The sequence below is a fragment of the Mchenga conophoros genome, linkage group LG19 (assembly GCF_057382185.1).
Source record: "Mchenga conophoros isolate Kocher_MC1m ecotype Shallow Benthic linkage group LG19, M_conophoros_male_GT1.1, whole genome shotgun sequence".
Lineage (NCBI taxonomy): Eukaryota > Metazoa > Chordata > Actinopteri > Cichliformes > Cichlidae > Mchenga > Mchenga conophoros.
In genome coordinates this window covers 32173500-32201459 of record NC_140544.1, presented here as the reverse complement: position 1 = coordinate 32201459, position 27960 = coordinate 32173500, and the positions used below count along the sequence as shown (strand labels likewise).

General features: G+C 39.5%; 1 protein-coding gene and 1 long non-coding RNA gene across 3 annotated transcripts; one reads left to right on the top strand and one right to left on the bottom strand.

Moving 5' to 3' along the window:
• Positions 1–142: 142 nt before the first annotated feature.
• LOC146552715 (serine/threonine-protein phosphatase 2A 56 kDa regulatory subunit gamma isoform) lies at positions 143–25567 on the top strand. 2 transcript variants are annotated; one of them, XM_085256525.1, is made up of 16 exons: positions 143–391; positions 487–552; positions 1465–1615; positions 15348–15547; positions 18099–18209; positions 18331–18423; positions 18582–18712; positions 18797–18856; positions 19093–19201; positions 19443–19496; positions 19679–19849; positions 19948–20075; positions 20454–20555; positions 20721–20793; positions 22166–22282; positions 24075–25567. In XM_085256525.1, the coding sequence occupies exons 1-16, from the start codon at positions 236–238 to the stop codon at positions 24207–24209; spliced, it is 1857 nt and encodes a 618-aa protein (XP_085112651.1). In that variant the 5' UTR covers positions 143–235; the 3' UTR covers positions 24210–25567. The 2 variants fall into 2 exon arrangements, with proteins under 2 accessions (XP_085112651.1, XP_085112649.1); XM_085256523.1 differs by lacking the exons at positions 143–391; positions 487–552; positions 1465–1615 and adding an exon at positions 8711–9068.
• On the bottom strand, positions 8197–9320 carry LOC146552716 (uncharacterized). Its single transcript, XR_014889884.1, has 2 exons — positions 8745–9320; positions 8197–8442 (listed from the first exon to the last, which is right to left on the bottom strand). It is a non-coding gene; the product is annotated as an uncharacterized LOC146552716 (long non-coding RNA).
• Positions 25568–27960: the final 2393 nt, after the last annotated feature.

The window sequence follows — 27960 nt, the reverse complement described above, 5'->3', positions numbered from 1 at the left end:
TTTTCCATGTACAGCCCTGCCCTCTTGTGGCGGTGGTCCACTTTTACAAGCGACACCGGAGACACATCATTCGTTTAGGGCTGGAAAGTGCAGCTATGACCAGAGTAAGTTGGGTGTTGACAGCGGACATAGACCGTATTTGTTTCAGTTGTTAACTACATCTCTACAAAGGGTGAGTAGTGCTGTGCAGCCGTCGTAGAAATAGGATGACTGCTTGCGGCTCCGACTTAGTCACATGGTGTTTGAATGGTCAGTCGTGGAAGCCTCATTATTAGTGTATACGAGCAGACGTGTTTTAACCAGGAGCCTGCTGTCAGTGTGTGGCCACACTTTCACTGCTGACACTGGGGATTCCCATGTCAGCATGCCTCACAAGAGCAAAAAAGAAAAGGTAAAGTGGACTTGGATAGGAATGCTGAATATTTGTATTCATGTATCTGTTTCTTTCTTTCTTTCTTTTTATTAATTCCCATGCTCACTCTTTAGGACTCCTCCAAATCTGGAAGATCCAAGAAATCTGGGAGTAAAAATGGGCCTGCAGGCGACCAGGACGTAAGTTTTTTTAAACTTCTCACTGTCCAGCGAGGATCTAAAGTTAAGGTTACTGAGCATTTGTTACTACATGGATCTAATGTCTGTAGGCCAAAACTTTTATTTTCTCTGATACTTTTACTTATTGTTTATTTATGCAATTCTTTGTACTAATTGTGTTCAAATGCTTTACCAGCATTAATAAGTGACAAAGAGGAGGTTTTCTGTTGATTTATGAGTTTTCAGACGTCATGCATATCATATGCATCATGAGCACATATTATAACGCTATCTTGACTACAACTGCTTTTACTGCTTTCTGTGAGCGTTGCATTTGTGTTCTTCAAGTATAATGGCTTTTTGTCCTCGTGAAATTCAGGCAAACCTACTCATGTGACCTGTGGCATGATCTTATGACTTTATTTTCTTTGGAAAATGCTTGCATTCAATCCCTATTTTTACCCCCACTGTGCCCTGTTTGACTTCTGCATGTAATACCAGCCATCGTCGTGGCTATTTTTGTCCTTGTCATTTGTACATCGGTGATGTTGAGTGGAGTTCGGAAAAGATCTGATTGATTGACTCCTGGACCTGCTGTGTGTTCCCATTGACAGCTGTATCCTTTCCATCTATGTTCAATTATTCTATCCACTGAGGTCCATCACAATCTCTGTCAGCAGATGCAGTACAGCACACCGCCGGCTGTGATCAGGTTGCTTAATTGAGAATCGCCCGATCTGATTCAGAAAGGAACTTGAGCCTTAACTGCAACATCCTCGCCCCTTCTACTCCCTCTCCCCCTCCCCCTCCCTTGGACTCTGCAGTGACACTTGAGAAAAATAATTCCTGTGCCATTTCCTTCGGGGCAGGAACTACCTTTCCCTACCTTGCTCTAGTAACAAGAGCCTTCCACTATGACTCTTATTTCTGCAGGGCTCCAATAAGAAAGTGCCTCCTGCAACTCAGCTGATGAGGGTAAAGCAGCCAGGGTCACAATCGGCCGTCAAGAGGGAGAAGAGGTTCAGCACTTCCTTTTTCCCCCTCAATGCTAACAGAGAACTACACAAGCTACCCGAGCTAGCCGGTATGCCTCCTTCAGTATACAGTATCCCAAAAAGGAGCTGTCTTTCTTTTCTTCCTGTCTTCTACAAATGCAGCTCAACTACAGTTCGCTTATATGCAGAGATAAGCTACACTTCTTCTGGAAAACACAAGCTGACCTTTATCTTAGATTGCACGTTTGGCCATTATGGATGAAGGGAATCATATTAACAATTCATAGCCTTGGTGGATCCTCATAACCATCTTTTTAACCTTGAGGTCTCACTACATAATTTATATCTAAGCAGACTGCCCATCAGCTTTATCTGTAATGCAAATGATGTGCAATCAGCTGTATCTGCAATCGTACCTGGAAGAAACAGATATTACCCACCATGGAGGGCTCATGTAAGATAACACTGAACGAATGGACTGAAAGAATCTTTGAATCTGGGCCACTGGATAACAATAAAAAAAAGAAAGCTCCAAATCAAACATTTAACGTAAGCTTGAGCATGGCCCGTAATGTTAATCGTGTCAGATAAACAATGTTGCATAAGCTAATGTTATAACACAGCCCGGCCAAGCCATGTGGATAACTGCGATGGGAGACTTGTACTTGTTTCAGTGTCAGTTTAGTATTAATATTAAACAAACCAGCAAACAGACACCTGTAATTATAGCAAGCATGTTCCACTGTCAGTTTGCCAATTTACAGCATTGACTGATTCAGTTGGTACATAGTGCACAGATGCTGACTCTGAATTAGGTTGAGGTTTGAACATTTGCATCAATCTTTCATGGCTTCTTTCTTTACACCCCACATTACAGACAGGATTTGGCCTAAGTGGTTTCCTGTAAACTATACCCAGCTATGCTTTGTTCTCATACCTGGATGAGGTGGGTGACACTACAAAGGAACAATAGAGGCGTGCAGCACAGACAGGGGTGGAGTGAGACACGCACACGGTTGGCAGAGTGTGGCAGTTTATCTAATGATAATTTGAAAAGTAATAATTAGCTTTGTGTTTCTGTTACTGAATGTTCTCTTGAACCCTGCAGTGAGGTGATCTGATGGCTGCAAATCAATAAAGCTGTCTGATGACTGTGAAAATACATAAGTCATATTGATGGCACTGAATACACATTGGACATGTATTGGGAGTTTTTTAATAATAATAATAATAAAAATAATAATAATAATAGAAGAAGAAGAATACATTTAATGGGATTATACAATTAAAACAGCAAACCTGAAATATACCATGACAGAGCATAGCTTAGCAGTTAGTTAAAAGTAGTATTTAAAGTTGTATCATAAATAAATTAAATAAAACAAACAGAATATGGCTAAGGCTAATATGGCTATGGTTTCAATCAAAGTGAATAAACTTGTTTAAAAAGTTTGAAGAGCAGTCTTAAATTATATCAATGAGTCCAGCGCATGAATGTGAGGAGGTAGAGAGTTCCACATGTAGCTTAAAGAAATGGCCCGAACACCCACGTTTCTGAGATTTAATGAGAGTTCTTGCAAATAAACCTGCTCATGAAAACCAGATCAGTGACATCTGCAGGGCAGAGACTAAAGAACTTTAAATGTTAACGTGAATATTAATGGAAATGCTAAAAGATATATGTACATGTTACACCTTGACTTACCGGTACATGAACTTGATTGGGATTATTATTGTTCACATTTTCATTGCAGATTTTTTAAACCAAGTTATTAATCAATGAATGAAAAAAAATAAGTGAGTACCCACCCACACACTTTATTAATTACTGACTTACTCTGAGCAGGAGCTCACTGTGAAGGTCTTTCATTAGGACAATGTGCAGGAGCTTAGCCGAGGTTAGGTTGATATTCTTCACTGTTATTGGAAAGTATTTAAATGTTTTCTTCTATATTACTATATTATAAGATATGCCCCAAGATTACACTGAATCCCAATAAATTCACACAGTAATCAAATACATAAAAATAGACAGCTACAAACTACAGACAAAACTACTTTAGTCCTGTATGTATTTTGTTTGTGTGTGTATGCTTTTGAGAGTAATGAAAAGTGAAACATGTTACAAGTCTACAAAGGTCATGCATGTGTTAGAGCTGCTGCATATATGAAAGTTTTTGTCTGTTTCTTTCTTACATGGAGTGCAACCGTGGGTTCACATGGTCTCATTTGGTGAGATGGACAAAATCTTGTCAGTAGGACAACGTTGCATGTTTAATGAAGGCGAGTAAACAGCAAGTTGCTCCAGGTGTTAGTAAAACATTTAGTAGTAGCTTTGTGTTTCAGAAGCCTCTTGCACAGATGGCCCAGTCTGTGCTGCCACCTTTTGACTGAAAATGAAAGAGCTGTTATTTTGGGAGCTGTAATGTTGAGATTTTTCATTGAATTCTAGCATAATCTCAAGTCTTACTGCCCTATGGCTGACTGTACATTGAGAATAAGACAAGTAGCATTATTCAAATAGATTTCTTTTTCAACAAACGAATTACTTTTTGTATGACTTCACTGGACTTGTGACTCTAAAAAGGTGTAAATAGTATATCTGTTGAGTAAAAGACAATTTTTGTATGTGTGTCACCAAGTGCAACAATATGGCTTACTGTTGTGTTTTTAACACTTTTGTACAACAGTGGAGGAAGTAGGGGGGAGGCATAATGTATAATTGACCCATCAGACATGTTAATAGGATAAATTGTGCTGTGGGTTTTGAGTGGGAGTTTTAACAGTGAACTAATACGCTAGATCTCAGAAACCAGAAGTATTTCCCATAGAGTAACAGTGGTATTTGAAGCTTTTGAGTATGTCCAATTTGCAAGAAGTAAGTGGCAGCTTTCAGTAAATACTGGTTCCCGTTGTCATGGCTGTGGAATGTAATGGCACCTCTTGGAGAGGCTTTGGCCCCTGAGAGAGAGAACAACAAGAATAAAAACTGCAATACACTTGGCCTGCCTCGCCTCTGCCTTTGCTTTAATTGCTTAATATGTTCCTCTGTGTCACTGGGTGCTTCTTTTCAATGAGTTTTAATTCACACTGTAATGAGGTGCAGAGAACCCAAAGCAAACTTACTGTTGTACCTGCTAATGCAGAAATTACTTGCCAAGAGAAATTTTTACCTATTAAAATAATGAAGACATTTATTTTTCAGTTATAAGTGAAGCAATATACAGTGTTGTGCAAAACTCTTGAGGCATATATTTTGCTAGAAAAATGAGAAAAAGGTGTCGCGATTGATTGAAATATGTGCAAACATACATGGAATTTCAGTACATAAGGCAAATACAGAGTTTGTACAATTCTTTTAAACTTGAAAGTGAATATTTGGTGTGACCACCTTTATTCTTCAATGCAGCCTGAACTCTCTTAGGCAGCTTTCTTGTCATTTCTTAAAGTAGTCTTCAGGAATTGTTCTGCAGGCTTCTTGAAGGACTTTCAAAGCTCTTCTTTGAATGTTGGCTGCCTTTTGTTCGGTTCTCTGCCAAGATGATCCCACACTGCTTCATTAATGTTAAGGTTCAGGCTCTGAGGAGGACAGTTCATGACTGATAATGTACCATTGTGTGCTTTTACTGCACTGAGAGTGTGTTTGTCAGATTAAGAAATTAGACTGTTGCCACTCAGACGCTTCCAACATCACTGGCTGGCATGCAGCCCCAAACCATGACAGAGCCTGAATGCATACTAACAATAATTTGAACCAAAAATGTCAAATTTCATCACTGTTGCCACTCATTTTGAGTCCAGTTCTTGTGTAATTTGGTGTACCTCTGCCTTTTCTCCTTGTTCTTTTCCTTAAGAATGGCTTATTGACAGCCTCCCTTCCACTAAGACCATTCCTGATCAAGCTTTAGGGAACAGTAAATGGATCAACTAAAGAACCAGATGCATTTATCCCATCTTGTGTCAGACCTTTGCTTCATCTACTGTAGACAGTTTTTAAGCCATTTTGCTTCTGTGATCCATTTATTCAGTTTCCTCAAAATTTTTAAGGACACATTGCACAGCCTTGCGAGATATGCCAAAGATAAGATAAGATAACCTTTATTAGTCCCACACGTGGGAAATTTGTTTTGTCACAGCAGGAAGTGGACAGTGCAAAAGTTATGAAGCAAAAATTAGAATACAATAAGAATAAATACAGTACACAACTGTACAGAATAGCATAAAATAAAATACTATACACAGTAGAATAAAATAGAATAAAATATACAATAAGATAAAAATAGAATACAAATGCTATATACAACTGAGTAAAAATACAACGATGCCAGAGAAGATTATTGCACTTAGTGTTATTGCACATGTGTGGATGTGTGTGTTTGATCAGTTAAAGTCTTTATTGTGGAGTCTGACAGCAGTGGGGAGGAAATACCTGCGAAATCTCTCTGTCCCACACCGTGGGTGCCGCAGTCTCCCACTGAAGGAGCTGCTCAGTGCTGTCACAGTCTGCTGCATGGGGTGGGAGATGTTGTCCAACAGCGATGACAGCTTAGCCACCATTCTCCTGTCACTCACCACCTCCACTGGGTCCAGAGGGCATCCTAGAACAGAGCTGGCCCTTCGGATCAGCCTGTTCAGTCTCTTCTTGTCCCCGGCAGAGATGACCAGAGACCACACCGTAAAAGATAGCTAAGGCCACCACAGAGTCATAGAAGGTCTTCAGGAGTGGACCCTCCACTCCAAACGACCTGAGTCTCCGCAGCAAGTACAGCCTGCTCTGCCCTTTCCTGTAGAGGGCGTCTGAGTTATGAGTCCAGTCCAGTCTGTTGTTCAGATGAACACCAAGGTACCTGTAGCTGTCCACAGCCTCGATGTCCATACCTTGGATATTCAGTGGTTGCAGTGGAGGATGTTTGTGCCTGCGGATGTCTACCACCAGCTCCTTGGTTTTACTGGCGTTGATCTGGAGGTAGTTCAGCTGGCACCAGTCCACAAAGTCTTGGGTCAGTCCTCTGTACTCTTTGTCGTCCCCATCAGTGATGAGGCCAACTATTGCAGAGTCATCAGAGAACTTCTGCAGGAAGCTCTGGGTGGAGTTGTGGGAAAAGTCTGCAGTGTAGATGGTGAAGAGGAACGGAGCCAGAACCGTTCCCTTTGGGGCCTCCGTACTGCAGACGACCCTGTCCGACACACAGCCCTGAGTTCTCACATACTGTGGTCGGGTCAGTGAGGTAGTCCAAAATCCAGGTAGTGAGGTGATGGGCCACTCCAGAGTTCTCCAGCTTGTCCTTCAGAACCGAGGGAAGAATAGCGTTGAAGGCACTGGAGAAATCAAAGAACATGATTCTCACAGTGCTTCCAGCGGTCTCCAGGTGAGCGAGGGAACGATGTAGGAGGTGAATGACGGCATCATCCGCTCCAATGCCAGGCTGGTAGGCAAACTGAAGTGGGTCCAGTGATGAGCTTGTTAGGCGCCGAAGCTGAGCCAGGACCAACCGCTCCAGGGTCTTCATCAGGTGGGATGTCAGAGCCACCGGCCTATAGCTGTTGAGGTCCTTGGGGCGTGAAGTCTTTGGCACTGGTACAACACAGGGTGTTTTGCTAAGTTGTCTGTTATGTGTGGGGACAACTCTTTTTCATCCCTTGTGTTAGGGGCTTTTTTTATGCTTGAATGATTCATAGGTCAGTGCTAAGTGGCTTAGTGAAAAAACATGACCATTCCTTTGAAAATGGTCCTTTGAAAAAACTTTGAAAGACCTTCAAAATGCCCGAAGAACTATTTTTCAAGACCACTGTAAAAGTAACAAAGTCTCTCTCATTGGAAGCAAAATATACGTGTCTTTTAAATAAAACATTTTTGTGCAACAAATGTCCTTTAGAGTAAATCCATTTTCTTCTATGTTTGCTTAATTGTGATTTGTACATTATTTGAACGTGTCCAACATTCATTAAGTGGCATCAGGATGGGACGAACACTGACTAATAAGAGATTCAGGATAGCTGGAACATACTGTACATCTTGGCCTTTTTGTTGGACTCTTCATTAAATTCCAATTAATTGTCTGACTATGTCCATTGTTGCAACACAGCATGGTCCCTTTGTTTTTAAATGACTGTGAAAATGGCTTTGTGAAGCCCTTTCTGTTATGAAAAGCCTAGTCTGTCTTGTGGTGTGAATGTGGTTTCACTGTGTCCTCTGATAAATCACATGAAAAGCAGGACAGCCTCTTCATTATGTAAAGATGAAATGCAGATTAATCATTCAGTGTCTGCAAGAATTACTTGTGCTGAAGTAAACATTCCCAAAGTAATTATTCACAAACAAAAACATTTGTCACGTTATTAACAGTAACTGAAGAAATAAGCATAGCCGACTACTACATTTTACAGATTAATGTAGAACATGGCATACTCAGATATGTAGTATTTATCTCATATTTCTAATTAACTTTAACATTTGTCTGATCAGGTAAATTGTGAGACAGGAAACCACTGCTGTTTGGAGTTTCTATTCTGTGTCTCTATGCATTTAATTTTCTGTGTTCTCGCTTTCATTTCCTGCTTACAGCTAATTGTACTAAGAATGCCGGCATCACTCACAACGTAATGCTGTATGTCCTGCCATTGCTCAGAACAGTGTGGGATTCGTAAGGCACTTTCACAAAGTATGTCAGGCACCAACTAAATTTTATTGTAGCTTCATCTTATTTATATTTATTTGATTTCACATTGTTTTACATGCTATAAATGGGTCTTTCATCTTGTGTGCAGTGCCTCCACTGGCTCTCTGTGGCTCTTCTTGCTGGAGACCACTGTTGTTTCAACCCTGAGCCGTCCAGGTCTCAGTTCTCATGTGGTTTCCGCTTGTCTGTGTTGCTCATTGAATCCAGAGCCCCATCTGACCCTCTTCTCCAGCTCCCTTTGATAAAGAACCAAGGAGAAATGACAGGAGGAAACAATGAAAGACTTTGAAGATTGAGCCAGGGCCTCTCTCTCTCTCTCTCTCTCTCTCTCTCAGAGTAAGTTATTTCCAGCTGCTTATCCTAAGTCAGATTATGCCAAACCCGCTGCTAATGGCTGAACTGTAGAAAAGATTCAAGTTAATCTGATCTAAGATCTGTAGCAGGGCCTGCTTTGCAGAGCGTCACAGGAGAGCAGTGAGTGGAAAGGAGGAGCAAAACCAAAAAATAAAAAAAATAAAAAATCCGACGTATGACCCACCTCCTATGCAAGCTCTCATCCAATCATCTCCCTTCTCTCGAAGCAGTCCTCGTCTCGATTGAGCCAGAGCAACATGGACTCAGCCAATCAGCTGGCTCCTTCGCTGTTTACGTCACTACCTAGCCAGTTCCCTCCAGCGGCACAGAGCTTCATTTTCTGATCTGCTTTTGTGCTAAAATGGAGGCTGGCCTCTCGCCCTGAGTGGAATCGCCTTCCTGGTTGAGGTTTAGATGTTGACATGCAATAAATCTGGAGACAGGATGGTTGTGGATGCACCCAATTCCAATGGGCCGTTTCAGCCGGTGGCTCTTGTGCACTTCAGAGGTATGTAAGGACAAATTATTCTTCCTGTATTGTCCTATGGAAATTAAGAAGAGCGAGAGAGAGATGTGTGTTGCTGCGCTCCTGTTCCCCTTCACTGGCCTGGCTAGTCAGCCGTTTAGTGTACGCTTATTGTGTCTTAGTTTTAGAAAGCGAGCGGTTTTATCGGAGAAGCAGTCGTTGCTTTTTAATGTTTCGGTGGTTAGCCGTGAGATCCGGGAGCTACATAAAAAAAATCTGGTTTTAGTAGCTAGCTGCCCATCCCCCCGCCAAGCTAGTGATGTCAAAGGAAGTGAGGTCATAGCCTAGGGAAGGGTCTCTTCTTTAGTTTTTCTTGTGTTTGGATGTAATTGTGTATTTCTGGGTTTGTTGTGCAGCTGGTAATCGCTGTCCGTAAGGCAGAGATAAGTGGAAGTCAGCTATTGTATGATGGCTTCACCTTCTCGGTGACTCTTAACTGGCCTAGTGTATTCTGTCATCTTATAGTGAGTGGGCTATAGGCAGCCACTGCTCTGCAGCAGGCTGCAACCCCTTTCTCCAGCTCCCCCAACCCCTTTCTCCAGCTCCCCCACCCCTTTCCCTTGTTACCGGCTTGCCAGTGGCATGCTTAAAGGCAACCTTTTGCTCAAAACAAGAAATTCAAAACAGAAGGCATCTCACGGGTGCACGTCTTGTAAGCAAAACACTGTGACCCAGCCATTTTTGTCAGCGCATAGCAGCAATATTTTAGGATTACAACATCGGACTCTGCCTCTTAATGCCTGTACAATGTATTCAGTCATGTCTGAAAGGGCCAGCCTGTTACCACTGTACTCCGGGTGCAGCCCAGCGTTTGATGAAGCCTTAGGCAATTATTGATTACTCTCTATTGAGCCAAAGAGGCAAATGCCTTGAATGACAACAGTGTTGTGGTACAATCGGGCTTTCTTTCTCATTCTGTTTCTTCTCTTTGTGAGTCCATCGTTCCAGCCGTGTTCAGATCAAACATCTCTTATCCCAGCATTTGCAAATTTAATCCCGATCCAGCTGAAACTGATTGCCATTCACGCTTGGCATATGAATGAATCAGGCTAATTGCTGTGTTTCAATTCAGTTCTTCCTCTTGCGTTTTTTTGTGAGATACTTATTCTGTTACTAAACAAAAAACGTATTTACACTTGTATAGGTGTGTAAATGCATATGGTGACTCATCTCGGGGATAGACTTGAAGACTTGCATCTATGTTTGCCTAGTCTTAGAAGATTAACTGAGCCTTCCACGCACTACACTACAAGTATTGTTAGCAGAGCAAATGCATTCACACTATACTTTGACACAGTTAGCTGAACAATGGTAAATTAGGCACTCCACCAGTACTTTGACAGAAATGTGGGTTTATGTGCTTAGTTTGTGAAAAATAAGCCCAAAGTAAACAAATGAAATGTGTGATGATACATTTTGTCTCTCAAATATTCTGAAAACATGAAAATGGTGCTCGATCCAAAGCTATGTTTATATGTGAAACTTTATTTGCCTCCTTGTCTGTTTCGTCAGACATTATTTAAACAGCAAGCGCTGAGACGCACTCCTCGCCATTATTAGTCACAGTGGAAGCTCGAGCTATAAATGTGTCTCAAGGGTGTCAATGATGCATATCTTTTAACTGTTACCAAACAATAAAAGGGACCTTCATCCAGGTGCTGCACTTGACAGCATCTATATCATGGATGTATTTTTAGGTGTTGCCTACAACCCATTCAAATTTGTTGAAATGGTAGAAAGTGGCCAAACTGGCTCCTCCTACACTGTCACACCTATGACACAGTTTCTTTCTGTGGTGCTATAAATAGTAATTGGTCAGTGTTTACATTGATCATATCGTACGGTCAATAAGGCAGGTTGCCAAACCCGTCCCGGCTTCAGACTAGCAGCTGTTCATTTGACCCATTTACAGAGGAAACCGTATTGACTATGGCTCCAATGTGACTCCCACTTATTTATTATCTTGGATTGAATTGAGGGGTATTAAGATAAATCTTTCTCTGTTCTCCACAAAACATGATGCTTGGGCTTGTGTGTTCATGCACATGCTTCTTCCCACCTAAGGCTTCTATGAGTTATATTAATAGAAGTCACACTATGGTTAACATCATTTTTGAGACCACAACACTGGGCCTTTTTATGTGTTACACAACAACGTGGTTTGTACATTAGGAGTGCACAGAAACTTTACAGTATAGACAGACAGACAGGCTTATGTAATCCGGTTGTTCAGTGATGACGCGACGAATCCTACTTCCGGGTCTAAAGTAGTCTGCGTTTAATATGGCTTTTGTGTTGTTAACATGTTTATGTATTTTCTTCTATTTGATCTCAAAAAGCTCCTAAAACAGTCAGTGATCCCTGTTGACCTCCCTCGGCTTTTATTACCGCTAATCATTTATTTAAGCTCAGTTTTTAAAACCTTAGGATGTAACTACAGCCCAGACCATGCAGCAGTATATGAATGACTAACTTCGTATTGTGGATGGATTATCTCAGTTGTTCTCCTGGCTGAAGTTTGGTCCTTTTACAGCATCCTGCCATGCGATTACATTTGTTCCTGACCACCGAGAAAACTCACGTTAACTTTTATCGAGTGGAAAAAAAGTTAGCTTGTTTATATTATGCTAACATAGCTATGTCGCTAGCGGTCACGTAGCAAATCATTATATACCAGCTAGCCCAACTTCAGTAACCCTACAAACGTCACTGCTGTTTAGTTTTCTGTCTTCATTTATGCTGGAAGTGATAGCAGAGCTGTACGTTTTAATTTGTATCCAAAACCCTGCAGTCAGGACATGCTATATTGTATTTAGATAGAAGCTAGCGAGCTAACTCCCTGCTAACTTCTAACTCCGTTAAATGTCATAAATTCCGTTTTCATGGATGCCTGGATGCTAAACTCAATTGTTACACCTGGTAGAGCAGAACGCTGATCATTTTATTAAAGATGAAAGACTTTAGACAGTTTTTCAACTCTCAGTAATGCCATAGTGATCGTTTGATATATGGACCTGCAGCGGAGTTTAGACCCAGACACGGCTAGTGACGTCAGACTGAACAACCGGATAGGAGTGCCACAAGCCTGGCAACTCATCCCTGGACAGCTTTGTGTCCTGCAGGTCCAATTACCAAATATGTTACAACACAGTTCTTATAGGCTATAGATAGAAATGGTTCACTTAAGGACTTTGGTGCTTAAAAAGATAATAAATGTTAATTTAAGCCTTCTTACAGTTCCACTTATCTCAGATTGGGAGTTTAAAATGCTGCTCCTCAAGTTTAGTCTACAGGCTTTTTTCTAAAAAAAAAAACAAAAAACCGCTGTGTCAACTTTGGGAAATGGTTTTCACCTGCTTTTGACGGGATAATGAAAAAAGATGTATATCTTGGATGAAGCTCTCATTCCTTGTTATTTCCATTGACAGCCCCGTCGACTGCCAAATCTTTATGGAAGTGGCTGATAATGGCTGTGCACACACTTGCCCTCTCCTCTGGAATTCCCAATCTGTTACTGTCATCAAGATAAATTGGCCAACTTGAAACTGACACTGCAGAAGTGTGTGTGTGTGTGTATTTGTGTGTCCGAGCCAAGTCTCCATTATGTCTGAATAGAAGATCTCTCTTCTTACCTAGAATCTGCCTGTTTGCAAGAATGTGACACACACAGGCTTTGTGTGCACGCGTGCATGTGCACCATCCTCTATAGTGTGCTGTTGACTTAGTCGCTCTTTGTGTAGGTTCAGTAAAAGTAGGGCAAAGCTGAATATGTTTAGCTGTTTCCTCCTAAGTGTCTATCGAGTCGCAATGATTGCCTGCTTGTTTGTTTATTTGCTAATTAATTGAATTGTAATTAAAAACGAGATGGAAAAACATAATGAGACCAGATGGAATTAATTAATCTCAGAATAATATGATTATATGTTGATTTCAAGTAACCAGTTTGCAGTGCTCAGTTTAGTGTTATCAGCTGGTAGCTGGTTGGTGCATATGCACACCTTTTTCTCATTTTAGTCCTCTGCTAAATTCATAAATCATAATTTGCCTCACAACCTAATTTGCTTATCTCAGTAATAGTAAGCTCTAAGCCCACAAGTTGCAGTACACTCATGGAAGACAAATGGGATTCCCCCCTCCCCCCCTCCCGTTGCTGTGCATATATATGATGTACCTCTAGTCACCCATAGCATCATCAGCCTCCCCCAGTGCAGGCTGCATCCAAGTCTTAAGTGCCAGCCCTCAGTCAAGGCTTCACCTTCACTGATTAGTTCTTTTTAGGCTTGTCAGCATATATGGTGTATTTTGGGGGCATGGGGGTATTTTAAGGTGCATTTATTTGTTTGTTGAAAAAGTTGGACACTTAACTCATTCACTGCCATTGACGTCTATAGCCGTCAATGGCAGTGAATGAGTCAATGGGTTTAACTCATTCACTGCCAATGGCTGGCAGTGAATGAGTTAAATAATGTTAAGTCACATTTATGAATCCCTGACTTCTTGTTCAAGTTCACTTCAACAACAACATTTAACTATCATGGTTCTGAAAAAAAAAGAAAAAAAAGAGCTCCAGAAACAACCACACAAGCAGGGAAGGAATACGACAACACCACATAGAAAAGACAGATCAGGGATCTTGGGTTTGAACAGAGGACTGTGTTACTGCAAGTTGCTCATCGTGTATATTAAATTAGACTGCATTAAACTTCATACTCAAAAAAATACTATTTGTGATGCCACATGGGGTTACAAAAAAAGACTAAATTAAGAGGCAAAAGTTTTTTTTAAAAAGGACTTATGAGAGACAGACCACATTTTAGGCAAATAATTATTTTTTTGCTGTTATTTAACATTTATTTATTAGTGTTGCACATGGGCATTATGAAATCTGAGTTGTTGTTTTTTCTTTTGGTACAAAACACATTAAACTAAATGTAAAAGCTTTCTGAATATGAAGGCTGTAAGTTCTTCTCAAGCTGTTGCATCATGCCAGACTAGTTTGCTGCCTAGCTTCAACAGTAATAAACGGTCACTTTATTATTAGCCATAGCCACTAGTCGCTGCCTTAATGATAGAGGCAGCTCATGTGAGTAATAGCTAATAGTTAAATGGTTAATTTTAATGTATCCACCACCCCGATAATGTTTAGTACTTAAGTGTTGTTGAAATGGAAGCTTTACTGACCTCTCAAATTATTTTAGAGCCCAGGCTGTCGGTCTTTAAGATGCTTCACCCAGTTATGCTAATATTCAGTGTTCAGCTGCTAGTGGGGGCGGAGCTTTGTGCCTCCCTGACTGCAGCATTGCTGTATGTCAGCTGGAGGAAGCAAAGATGCCACTATTGGCATCAGTAAGGTTGCAAGTGAATATCTAATACCACTGTAAGTTTTAGTAACTAGGTATGTTTATTTTATTTATTTATTTATGTATTGCTACTGTAGATGCCTACAATATTTAAAAAAATACAGTTCTGTTTTCAGAATTTTGGTCTGCATTTATGGTTTTTGGATAAGCAGCTGGTTTCTGTTGGCATTGGGGTTTTGTGAAGACTTTTCTTCAGTTCTGACTTTCAAAGGTAACATTAAACATCATAAAAGAGGAAAAGAAATGGGCTACATCAAAGTTGTGTCAAGTAACTACATAATTATGGTGTCACTATGTGTTATTACTGCACCCCATGAGCAGGTAGCACTGAAAATGGTTATTTCCTCCTTGGGTTTTCATGTGTGAAGTGTGCACTTTGGCAAAGGTTGTTTGTTTGTAAGCCTGTGCTCTTGAGCTCAGCTGGAATCAAAGCAAAACAGAGAGTCCTCAAACCACCATGGACAAATGTAATGACTAGCTAAGGTTCCTTTAGACATCTCTCAGTGTGTGTGAAATGGTTAGTGTGACCGTTCACCTAGTTCCCAAATCCTTCTCCCTCTATCCTCCATCCTGTCTTTTCTGCTCTGCTCTGTTAGCCTAACCATCTTAGTCTTTCTCTCAGCGCCCTCAGTTTTCGTGACTCATTTGCTACTCTTCACTTTGTTGCCATTTTACATGTTGCAGTTTTAGCTGTCATCCTTGACAGATAAACCGCCTCCCTTCCTTTCTCTTGTGACCCCCTCACTCACCCTCATACGTCTCCTTTCTTCTATATTCTCAACCACTTTATTTCATCACCACTTTTCAGCCTTCAACACTCGTTCAGTTGTCCCAAGACTCTTCTCCCTCTGCCTTTTCTTCACCCACCTAATTTTTTCCTCCCCTCTCCATGTTTCTTTAGATGTGGCCCCTGCGGAACAGGAGAAGCTCTTCATCCAGAAGCTGCGACAGTGCTGCGTTCTTTTTGACTTCCTGTCTGACCCACTGAGTGACCTGAAATGGAAGGAAGTGAAGCGGGCGGCTCTAAGCGAAATGGTGGAGTACATTACCCACAACAGGAACGTCATCACAGAGCCCATCTACCCGGAGGTGGTTCACATGGTCAGTAGAGCTGAAGGGAGTTAGGTTTGTCCCTAATGCTAAAGATGAGGCAGAAACTTGGGCTAAAAATATTGATACTCTGCTAATGTTTCCAATAAGATTTCAGTGGAGCGTTTGTGTAGTACATCATGTTTTTTTTTTTTTTTGTTTTGTTTTGTTTTTTTTGCATTCATCCGGGTTTTAAATGTTTTTTACGGAGGCTTCTTCCAGTATTTGTTTTTCCAGATAGGAAACTGAAAGGTTTTTTCTTTTGTTTTGTTTTTTTACTGATGACTTAGTAAAAAACGAGCAATGTGAGGTTTTTTAACACTATAAAATATATATAAAGAAAGCATCCTAAGTTGAAGGCGTAAATTTGAGTTTTTGCTTTCTTCTAGTATTAACTTTGCATTACTGATGTGTAAGCCTTTTCTAAACAAGAAAATCTCTTCTCATCACTTGTATGAGTTTTTTTTTTTTTCTTCTAAAAGAATGAAGTAGGTTAAAGCCACTGGGAATGAGAGAGAAAAGGCACATGAAAGCTCTTACATTAAAAGGGGTCTTATCCAGCAGAGGTCTTTCTCTTGGCACACAGAGGGATGCATTTTATATTTTCAGGAGCTACAGCGGTTTGTTTAGGAAGTAATGAAAGAATGGCCTTCTCATTTTTTGCGGCAGCAACTTAACCTTTAAAAAGAATCAAAGTAAAACAAGATTGTTATGACAGGAGGAATTGTGCTAACTAGAGATGCACTAATTGATCAGTAAGTAAGTGAGCACCACACATATTCGATTCCATGCGGATCCACCACATCCTGAGATTTGCCTGCCCAGAAATGTTATTGCACGTCACGCCACCGCAGACAACAACTGTTGTCATTTTGCTTGATAGCATTATGCCAAACACGTAATCTACATGTTTGTTTACGCAATCCACTTCCTCCTGAAAGCAAAATGTAACATGTAAAGACCTGCATTGTACGTGGTTACATTATAGGGTTAATGTATTCACCAGTAATCGGCCATTATTTGTAACCTTTTCCTTATTTCTACAGGCGTGTCAATCTGTATATTTATTCAGCGGGTTGGTGGTCTAATGTCTATTTGACTTGTACCCAATTTCAGTTAAATTAACCGTTTATTAGTTCATATTGTGCAATGTGACAGGTCCCGGGTTCAACTTCCGGAGGAGCCCCCAAATATGTTATGGCCTATCTAGGGGTGGCCAGACCACAAAATAAAGCTGTTTCATCCTAGGCTCATCCCAACCAGCAGACCTTTTATCACTTGCCCAGTGCTGTTCGCCTGTCCACCTAGGGATGGACTGCCTTTTTGTTTGATTATAGTTTTGTCATGTTTTTCTTAGTTGGGGAGGCAAGTTGCTATCATTTGGTTTAATAACGAGTCAACATATTGTAAATAAACCATTATCAAACTTTACCACAATTGGTAAAGTTTGATAATGATTTATTAAACATCATTATCAGATTTCTGATAATGATGTTGCTGCTTGTGGTCTGACGAGGATGGATCACCCTTATGTTGTGGTCTGGCCACCCCTAGACGGGCCATAACACTGCTCATTAAGTCCTCATTGTTTGATGTACATGAAAGAGCTGAACATAACATGGAAACACCATTGTCAGCCAGCTCATTTGTCTGAATGAAGGCCCTGTTGAGTTGTCGGTGTTTTATGATAAATATGAATTTAAATTAAATTGTTTATGATGGAAACAATATAATTGTGAATTATTGTATCCAGTTGCGTTCATCTGTTCACGTCAACAATAAAGCATTTAACTCGGTTAAATGGAGCATAAAAACAAAACAGAATATTTGAGTTTTACGCTCACTTGTTGTTTGAGAGAATAAAGCTCAGTTGTTTCATGAGTTTTATAACTTTGTTCCCATTTTGAAAAGATTACCTGTAATGTTCAGAAATGCATATAGAGGTTACATAAAATGCAGTGCCCTCTTTTTATTTGTGGCTTTTGTTCTTGTTTTTTTTTTTTTTTTTTTTTTTTCCCCTCGTCTTTTTTCTCTTTTTCATCTTAAAATGAAGAAAGTGCCCTTGGTTATTGGTTGAAGTGCAGTGCAGCACAGCACAGTGCAGACAGTCTATCTACCTTGTAGCCTGTCTTTTCTAACAAGGCACTCAGTGTTTTAGTAGGCCACCTGCACTGTCCCATGATCTGCTTTGTGGGGAAGAAGCCCACAGGGGAGTCAGTTGACACTGAGAGACCAGAAACACAAGATACTTGGATTATTGTGGGCTAAACCCTTGGGGCCCAATTACAAGGACAAAGCTACCATTACCTAGAAGGAAAACATATTTTATGGTCAATCAGTCTTTTTTTCTTTTTTATTTATTTGAAATATCTTTTATAACTATGTTTAGTTTAACGGTGGGCAATATTTTATGTCAAAAATATCTCTTTATTATCCTAAAGTTGTAGTTCATATCGTTCCCTAACAAAACGACAAATGGAAGTCTGCTTAAATTGCATGCAGTCATTTACAGTAAACATAAAAATTTACAGTAAGCTATCGTTTTCCTTTTTACTTGTTTCAGTTTGCTGTGAATATGTTTCGAACGTTGCCTCCATCATCCAACCCAACTGGAGCAGAGTTTGATCCTGAAGAGGATGAGCCAACACTTGAAGCTGCATGGCCTCACCTCCAGGTTGACATTTTATTCATTCAGTTTTCTACACACAAGTCGAAAAACGTTTATTTCTAACCTAGAAGACACTCAGAGATTGATTATAATGTGCTTGCATATATTCTGCTTTTGTCTGTTGCAGCTCGTCTATGAATTTTTCCTTAGGTTTTTAGAATCGCCGGACTTCCAGCCAAACATAGCGAAGAAATACATCGACCAGAAGTTTGTTATGCAGGTAAAAAAGAGGGCCTAATATTTTTTTCACGGAACTCTGAAAATCTATCATGTGCTTAAAAATAAATCATGAGAATGGTAGTAACCAAAAAGTTTGTAAAGCAAAATAAATAATAATAATAATAATAATATTAACATGTCACTTTCCATCTCTCAAAGCTCCTAGAACTATTTGACAGTGAGGATCCCAGAGAGAGAGACTTTCTCAAGACCACCCTCCACAGGATCTATGGAAAGTTCCTGGGGCTGAGAGCATACATCAGAAAACAGATCAATAACATTTTTTATAGGTGAGTTCATTTTGGATAAGCTAATTGCTCCTTTATCAAGAGTTTGTTTATTGCTACTGAACAAGTCTGAACTTGTTCTTACAGGTTTATCTATGAGACAGAGCACCATAACGGTATAGCTGAACTACTGGAAATACTTGGAAGGTATGGCGCTGGTGTGCGAGCTTTGGCTTTCATAATAAGCACAAGGTGTCCTTGTGCTTATTATGAAATCTGAGTTGTTGTTTTTTATTTTAGTACAAAACACATTAAACTAAATGTAAAAGCTTTCTGAATATGAAGGCTGTAAGTTCTTCTCAAGCTGTTGCATCATGCCAGACAGTGTTTTAGATGTTCTAATGATTCTTTAATGGGTTTTTCTTTTTTTCCCTCTTTGACAGCATAATCAATGGATTTGCCTTACCACTAAAAGAAGAGCACAAGATTTTCCTGTTGAAGGTTTTATTGCCTCTGCACAAAGTCAAATCACTCAGTGTCTACCATCCACAGGTAAGCCATACAAGCTTTTTTTAATATTTTTAATTAAAACTTTTAAAAAAATATTTACGTATACATATTTTCTTGTCCTTATATGATTTGTATAGAGACTCCTCTTTTCATGAGAGCAGCAGGTCATTCAGTCACTACATGTCTCAGCCAGTCGACTCGTGTCCCCTTTCCTTTTAATTTGCTTGTGCATTGGGTCAGATACTTTGACTGTCCAATGAATGTATTTGTTTGTGAATTGCAGCTGGCCTACTGCGTGGTGCAGTTTTTGGAGAAGGACAGCACTCTAACTGAGCCGGTATGTCTAATAAAAACATGCTAGGGTAGTTCTCATTTAGGTTTATGCTGTTTGTCGAAACTTTGTAATTTATGCGCCTGTTTGATTTTTACACTGTGATGCCTTGTTTTTATTTCAGTGTATTTTCCTTATTTTTAAGCTCAAATCTGCTATCTGTTTATTCTTCCTGATTGGTTATTTAGGTGGTAATGGCTCTACTAAAGTACTGGCCGAAGACTCACAGCCCCAAGGAAGTGATGTTCCTCAATGAGCTGGAGGAGATCTTGGATGTTATTGAGCCCTCTGAGTTTGTTAAGGTGCAAGAGCCTCTCTTCAGACAGCTGGCCAAATGTGTTTCAAGCCCCCACTTCCAGGTACCGGATGGATAATCACAATTTTCATAACCCTGCAAAGAAGTGCTTAAGTTGTAGTGGCTGTGACTCCTAAAAAACACTGTATATGTTCTCTTTAGGTGGCCGAGAGAGCTCTGTACTACTGGAACAACGAGTACATCATGAGCCTGATCAGCGACAACGCAGCAAAGATTCTGCCAATTATGTTCCCCGCTTTGTACCGCAACTCAAAAACCCACTGGAACAAGTAAGCTGCATCTCGTGTGGAGATGGTTCTGTGTGTACTTTTGATTACACATAACATCAATCTGACACGATGCCTGGCACAGTAGTTCACATATTTCCCTCAGTTACTTTTCATCTGCTGAACTTTCATATCTCAACTCTATTCACATCACTCTAGACTCAAATTAAAACTGGCTTAAAGGGCGCGTAATCCCTATATATGTTTGCACTCATTCTGTCAATATGCTTCATTTAATGCCACCTGTTTAAAATGTATGTTTTAAATTTTAAGTCTGTCTGTAGTAATAATTTTAGGTTTGATCCTCCAGGGCAAAAGTGACCTTTACACAAATGCTGCTGCTCTTATTTGACTCTCAATACCTATTCCTTGTGTTCATAGGACCATCCACGGCCTCATCTACAACGCTCTGAAGCTTTTCATGGAGATGAATCAAAAGCTCTTTGATGATTGCACACAGCAGTACAGGGCTGAGAAAAACAAGTAAGCATCAAAGTCTCATCTTCCTTCAGTCTTTTAAAGCGATGCTGAAGTGGGGCATAATTACAGTAAGCCTTAATGCTGCAGATGAATTGTTGTGTTGGATTTCACATTAATCAGAGGATTGGAACCGTTTAGTGACAGGAGGGTTGGTGCTTTGTTAAACAGGGAAAAGGCAAAGTCAAAAGAACGCGAAGAGGCTTGGCTCAAGATTGAGAACCTCGCCAAATCAAATCCACAGGTGAGCAGTATGTGAAGTTATTTAAGCACAATCCCTTCTTAACTGTTTGTGAGTCTGTTTGTGTGTCAAACTATATGATATGCACTCCTGACCCTAACTGTTTGGACAGATAGTCTCTGTGCTGAAGTGCTGCCGGTAAATTGGTAAATAAATAATAATAAATTCAAGGACCAGATTCAGTCTCATAATATGCAACTGAAGTCAAAATGCATAATAGGGCTTAAAAACAAATGCTACATATGTTTTCCTCATAAAGAACTAAGGCCAGGTTGTCCTTTTAAACCCCTAGCATTTTTTGTAAAAATAATGGTTTTGATTGAGTGAATGGACTGTTTCAAAACAGTCAAATACAATGTTCTTTCTGTGCTAGTGCATACACACTCCAATTAAGCCAATTCATTGGAATTTATTTTACCATCTGTGATGTCATTACCGAAACACAGAGCCTAAAGGAAAAACTGAAAATGTGTAAAACTGTCCAAATACTTGGGTCCAGGTGTGTTTTCTGCGTGTCCTGTGTGTAAAATTGTGTTGCTGAATTGTAGTTTCCTTTCTGTTCTTTCCTGTTGAGGTTTTGTTTAGTGGTATTTGTTTAAAACCCAGCTTAGAGATTCATTTTTCCCTCCCTAGTAATACCACTAGTAACAGTGGAAAGATCTTTGAGGAACAGTGTGTAGTTGTGGTGAATGGTTGAATTGGGAATTTCTATCCTTCTACGAGAGATCTAAAAACTATGGGAGTCATTTTAATTTGGCTAGAAATGTGGTGTTAGGAATCCAAAATAATTTCTTTAAAACTAAAATCAGCATGAAATACGATGGTGTTTCGTTGTTAGGCGTCATTAAAGGAATATTTCAGCATTCAAGTGTAAAAATTGATATCACTTTTATACCTTTAGACTAAACTGGGAACTAAAACTAGCATCTGATTACATTAGCTTAGCATAAGACTGGCTAGCGGTTTCATGCTAAGGTAGTTGCTACAAGCACCTGCTAGCTGTAGCTTATTTACAACATAGCCATGAGAGCTGGTATTAATATGAATGAGTATATTTCCCAGATACACTCAGCAAAAACGTAACATTTCCACCCCAAAGAGCACGACTTGGCTTCATTGTGCTTCAGGTACAATCAAATATTTAGTTTAGTATCTTTCTTTTTTTTTTAAATTTTCTAAATCTGATACAATATTTTTCATATTTCCTTAGTAAAAACTCAAATTTCTAAAATCATTACTTAATGTTTTCAATCATTTTGATTCCGACACACTCTTATTCCTTTTCTAAATCATTCACTGACTTTTGGATTAATTCTTCTTTGCATGCAACTGAAAGTCTTTTCTCCATTCTTTTTGTTTCTTTTTTTCATCATAGTTCTCTATCTATGTTCATTCCTCTGACCTCAATAGTCCTGTAGCAATGGAGACGGATGTCCCTTTGATAGAAGATGTTCAGAGGTTAAAAAAGACAGTTGAGGAGGGCGCAACTCAGGTAAACCTGACTTTCTCTCTGTCTCTTTTTCCCCTTAAAATTACCAAATACTTTAAACACAACTAGCTACAGATAGCAGTTTTATTCATTATTACTATTGCAACTCCAATTCAATAAAAGTTGGGAAACTGTAAAATGCAGATAAACCCATTTTTTATTTGCGGTAGAGCACAAAAAATATTAAGTATTTACACTCAAGAAATATAATGTTAAGAAAATTTTTATTTTTTTTATTTGATGGTAGACATCATTCATCTCAGACAGTTGGGAGAGGGCCATGTTTAACACTCTGTAGCCCCTCCCTTTTTCTTTTTTTTTTTTCTTCTTTTTTTTTAAACTGTAAATGTGAGGCGACCCCGTTAATGGACTTTCAGGAGAGGAATGTTGTCCCATTATTGTGCCTTATAGGATTCCAGCTACTGTCCTGGGTCTTTTTTGTCTTTTCCTTTTTTTGTGTGTTTGTTTGTCTTTTTGTTTCATGGTGCACCAAATGTTTTCAGTTGGTGAAACGTTTAGGCTGCAGGCAGGCCAGTTCAGCTTCTACTATGAGCTGCGGTTGTATTCGAATGCAGTATGTGGTTTAACATTGTCTTGCTGAAATATGCAAGGCCTTTACTGAAAGACATATTCTGAATCTGACCACTTGTTACTCTTTTAACATTGAGATTGCCTTTTCACATGTGCAAGCTGTTCTCTAAAAAGAATGTCACATTTCGATCTGTCTGACCATAGAGCAGTTTTCTGGTTTTGGTCCAGAGAAGACCATAGTATTTCTTGATCATGTTCACATATGGCTTCTTCTTTGCATGATAAAGCTTTAATCTGCATTTGCGGCTGGCACGGAGAACTGTGTTCACAGACGGTGAATTGTAGAAGTGTCCCTGAGCTCATGCACTGATTTTCATGGCAGGGTCATGTTTGTTTTTAACGAAGTGCTGCTTGAGGGGTCAAAAGATCCCAGGCATCCAGTGTTGATCTTCAGACATGTCCCTCGCACACAGAGAGTTCTCCAGATTCTGTGAATCTTTTGGTGGTATACACTATAAATGATGAGATCTCCAAGGTCTTCACAATTTTACAACGAGGACAATTATCCTGAGATTGTTCACAATTTGTAGATGCAGTTTTTTTGCAGATGTGCCCATCTTTATTTCTAAAAACAAAACAAAAAAAAACAACCCTCTCTGTTAGAGGCTTTTTTTTTTTTTTTAATGCTCAGTCATGTTACTGATCTGTTTCCAATTAACCCAATTAGCTGCTAAATGTTCCTTCAGCTGTTTCTTTTGAAGTACCACTAAGTTTCTAGCCTTTTGTTGCCCTCTCCCAACTTTTTGAGGTGTTGCTGCCATCAAATTAAAAACAAGTCACTTTTTTTTTTTTTTTCTTAGCATTATCCTTTTTTTTCCATTTGATATGTTTTCTATAGTCTACTGTGAGTGAAATGTGAGATCAGCAACATTACATTGTTTTTATTTACATTTTCCCCAGCGTCCCAACATTTTGGAATTGGGGTATCATTGTTGTTATTATTAGCTACAATAGACTACTGGAAAGTGTGTGTGTGTGTGTGTGTGTGTGTGTGTGTGTGTGTTGTGATGGTAGTTTAGAGTTCAGTATTATGCAAATGACTAAAAACTGTGTAAAGTATATTGCATTAAATCTTAACTCAGCTATTGTGTAGTTTGTAACTTGGATCATGATATCTGTCGCTGTCCTGAAGATTATTTAATAATCCTGAAAATAAAAATGAGCCCAACTTTTCGGCTATTGTTCTTTTCTGTTATTCGAACAGTTGCAGCATGAGCAGCGGAAAGAGCGACCCATGATGCGACGCAAATCGGAGTTGCCTCAGGATATCTACACCACAAAAGCCTTGGAGTCCCACCGCAGAGCTGAAGACATGTTGACCACCCACGATGGACTCTAGGTCCCACAATCTGCTGGCTCTTGGTTCAACTAACCCTCCTACACTCTACAGCCATGGACATCTTTTATGCCCGGGTGCCAGAGTTACACTGGTGATCCAAGCTGGGCTTTCCATCCCTCCTGTCAGTCCCCTCCCCCAGAATACTTAGTTTTCCTTATTCCTGCTGCTCCAGCACAGAAAACCTGTATCCACCTCCCTCCAATTTCTGCTTTCTCAGGTTTTTTTTTTTTCCTTTATTTGAAGAGGAGTAGTAGTATATGTGTGTGACTTTTAGACTCGTATTTTCTCATCATTTTCCTCATTTGTTCACCTTCCATTCTCCTCTCACGTCACGGTGCGCTCACTGTAAATGTGGAACCTGAGAGTACAGACAGCACAACACAGGTTCTTCATTCCTTCTTACAAATGTGTTCACAATGGATGGATACAAAAAATTAGGAACTGCCTGACTAAACGTCTGAGGATCGTCTCTTAGTCTTTTCTTTGTTTTCTTTCAAAGGGAACAAAAACAGACCCGATTGGTTCAGATAGAAGATGCAACTTTCTGTTACCTGTTGTATGTTTTCTTTATTTTTGCTGTAACACGCATCTTGTCAGTGCCAAGACTGTTGTGTTCTGTTCGATTCATGTTTGTATCTGTGACTTTAACAGGGACACCTGACGTTGTTTCCAGTCACTGGTGTTTTGGGGTTTGTTTGTTGTTTTTTATTTGTTGTTGTTGTTTTGGTTTCTTTTTCCACTTAAGACCAAACTGAGGCCTGTCCTTAGCCTTGCAATCTCCCGAAAAGATGGATAGTAAAGACTTAGTTGTCCTGTGGACATCTTGACACTTTTCATTTATTGTTTTGTGCCATATGCCGTTCTTTTGTATGCTTGCTAATTGACATTCATTGGCAATATTTAAAAAAACAAAACAAAAGCAAAACAAAAAACAGACCATGGTGAAGCCTACAGTTCAAACAATGGTACTGCATGAAAATTGTGTATTTGCTGCCTATATTGTTGGAATTGGTTGTAGCAAGGTGTTGTAAGCTCTCAGTCACATGTAACAGGTGCCTGCTGACTAGAAATGCAGAGCATGGTGCATTCACGTGATGATGTAAGATAGGGTATGAATATATTTATATAAAATAAATGGGGAAAATGTAAAGGGGAATGCAATAGAGGGTGAGTTTTTCCTGTGTTGAATAGAGAATTTACACCTGCAACTCAACTTGTTGGTTTTTAGCATTACTCAGAACATTTGCTCATTATGTTTATTGAATAAGTTGGTTTAATATCCTCCAAGAATTAAATATGGAATTGGTTTATTATCGAACAGAAGTTATTCCGATTTTTTTGTTTGTTTGTTTTGATTTTTCAAGAGTTACCAAATGTAAAGACGTAGCATGTTTGTTTTGCTACCAGTCCTACTTTCACTTTTCTAGTTTGTAGGTTTTATAATTTGTGTCCTTCTCAGCGAGGAAGATTTTAAAAGTTCAGGAAATATTTTCCAGTCAGTACCATTGTTTAAACCAAGGTCTGCTAGAGGTCTTCATATTCGATGTGTTGTATTTCTTTGTATTGTCTCTGGAGGTTAATAGTGTGGATGTCAAGTTCTGGATTTTTTTTTTTTCTTTCTTTCTTTTTTCCGGCCGTTCGGATTGCTCCGCGCTGAAACACGCCGGCGTGAAACGGCCGCAAAAATACCAGATGCTGAAAATAAACTGACATTGTGACTTGGCTTGTTAACTGTATTAATACTGTATTTGCTTGAATGCAAAAAGATGTAAATTAAAACTACCATGTTAAACATGTACCTTTTACCCTGGAGGAATGCCATTCACCAAACTGATTTCTGTTTATGAAACAGTCCTGCTTGCTGGGAGAGATGTTTTAATGAATTTTAATGAGTTTGAGTCAGAGGTCGGAGGTTTCCTTTTAGTGCTGAAAAACAAGTCAACCGTGACGAGAAGAGATGATTTAAAAACGATTTGGTGGCTTGTTCTCTCTGCAGGATCTTCTCAGATCTTTTAATTTTAACATATTATTTCCAAAACATAACTTAAAGTGTCCTTTTTGTATGTCACCTGTACTATATGCTTCATTTAATATTGTATATATGATTTACCTTGTTTCATGTAGTGTTATATATATATATATCTAGATTAATTTTGTACAAATTGTCCCTCTGTACAGAATAAAACATCAATAGCAAGTGAAAGAAGTCAATCTGGCACATACCGTCTTATTGCTCCTCTTTTTGGCTGTACTTTCAGCATCATGAGAATTTAGGAAATGGCTCTTATTTTTATTAAAAGTTTCCTCCTCCATCAAATAACTGAAAAATATCCATGCCCATTGTGTGAACCTATCCCTGTCTTTAGTGGTGTAAAAATTCAAATGAATAAAGAGATTATTTGAATATATATTTTCAACCATGCATCCATTCTGACTTTACTATCCAGACGTCTTGAATGAAATACACGTGATATGCACATTTACCACAGCAGCGATGAAGAGTATCGGCTCACAAAAAACTCATTGATTAATCAGGGTGTTGCGTTACTTATTCTTTTTTACAAATTTACAATCATGCGTTTAAATCTATACACATTATAATAGTGTGCCACACAGGGATGCGCTTCCAAACACCAGATTCAGCAGCTTAAATTTCTGTTACTATAAACTGAAATGAGGATAAATCTGAGGTAATACAAAATATAACTAAAGGCACAATTTGGATAACTTTTATATAGCATAATAATATATTGAATACTTTTTGGCATAAAAATACATATTTTACATGCATAAGTTTGTGTCAAATGCAGTGTTGGGACTAACGCGTTATTAAGTAACGCGTTACAGTAGCTACGTTATTATTGTGGTAACGAGCACTGTAACTAGTTATTATGCCAAAACCGGGAACGCGTTACCCGTTACTGGGATTTAGATAGGCTCGTTATTCGTTACTTCGTGTGGTGTCTATCGCGGAGCTTCCACAGATTCAATAACATTAGCAAGTGGTGGAGGCCAGCAGGTGGATGAAGGAAAAGGGAGGCAAGAGGAGAGACCCGAAGCGGCCGCTGGTCCGAGAGTGTCAGGTGAACTGAACTTCAGGTAAGAAGTTATGACCTGCAGTCCATCTGAGTCACATATAAACCAAGTTTAGGTGGAGTTTATTTTCGTTATGCTGACTTTTTCGTACTGCGTGCTAGCTAGCATGACGGAGTTTCTATACAGCTGGGTGGGTGCTATGTTACTGATGTTGAACTTTATTTTGTTCATACGGTTAATTATTAGAGTTGCCAACCCTCCCGTAAAAAACGGAATCGTCTCGTATTCAGAGAAAATATCACGTGTTTCTTATTGAGGTGAAAAGGAACATTTTGTCCCGGACTTCAGCTACAATGGAAAAGGCACAAAGCTGGAGTTATTCTGTGTTTACGCTGCACAGCTGCCTCTTCTTCTCTCATTCTCTGCCCCTCCCTCTCCTGTTGCTACTTCAATCATGAAACTGATCAATGATCAGCTGATCGGCTTTTCTCTCTTGTTTATTTATCGCCCACTTTGCGCCAGAAAGAGGAAACCAGCGGATGTCGCGCTAAACAACAGCAGCACTTTTAAGCTTGATCAGCTGTTGTTAGAATTTATTTAATATTAATTTCTAGTATCAGCTGATGTTTGCTGGAGCCACAGCTGTAAAGCTGCTGGTCATGATGTCGGTTTGGTTATGTAGTGAGAGGGAAACATGAAGATGAAACCAGGAGAA

Coding starts and splice junctions, on each gene's coding strand:
- LOC146552715 (XM_085256525.1), top strand. CDS start 236: ATGGTGTTTGAATGGTCAGTCGTGGAAGCCTCATTATTAGTGTATACG. Junction 1,616..15,347: donor CAAGCTACCCGAGCTAGCCG/GTATGCCTCCTT, acceptor ATGTTTCTTTAG/ATGTGGCCCCTGCGGAACAG. Junction 18,210..18,330: donor CTGCATGGCCTCACCTCCAG/GTTGACATTTTA, acceptor TGTCTGTTGCAG/CTCGTCTATGAATTTTTCCT.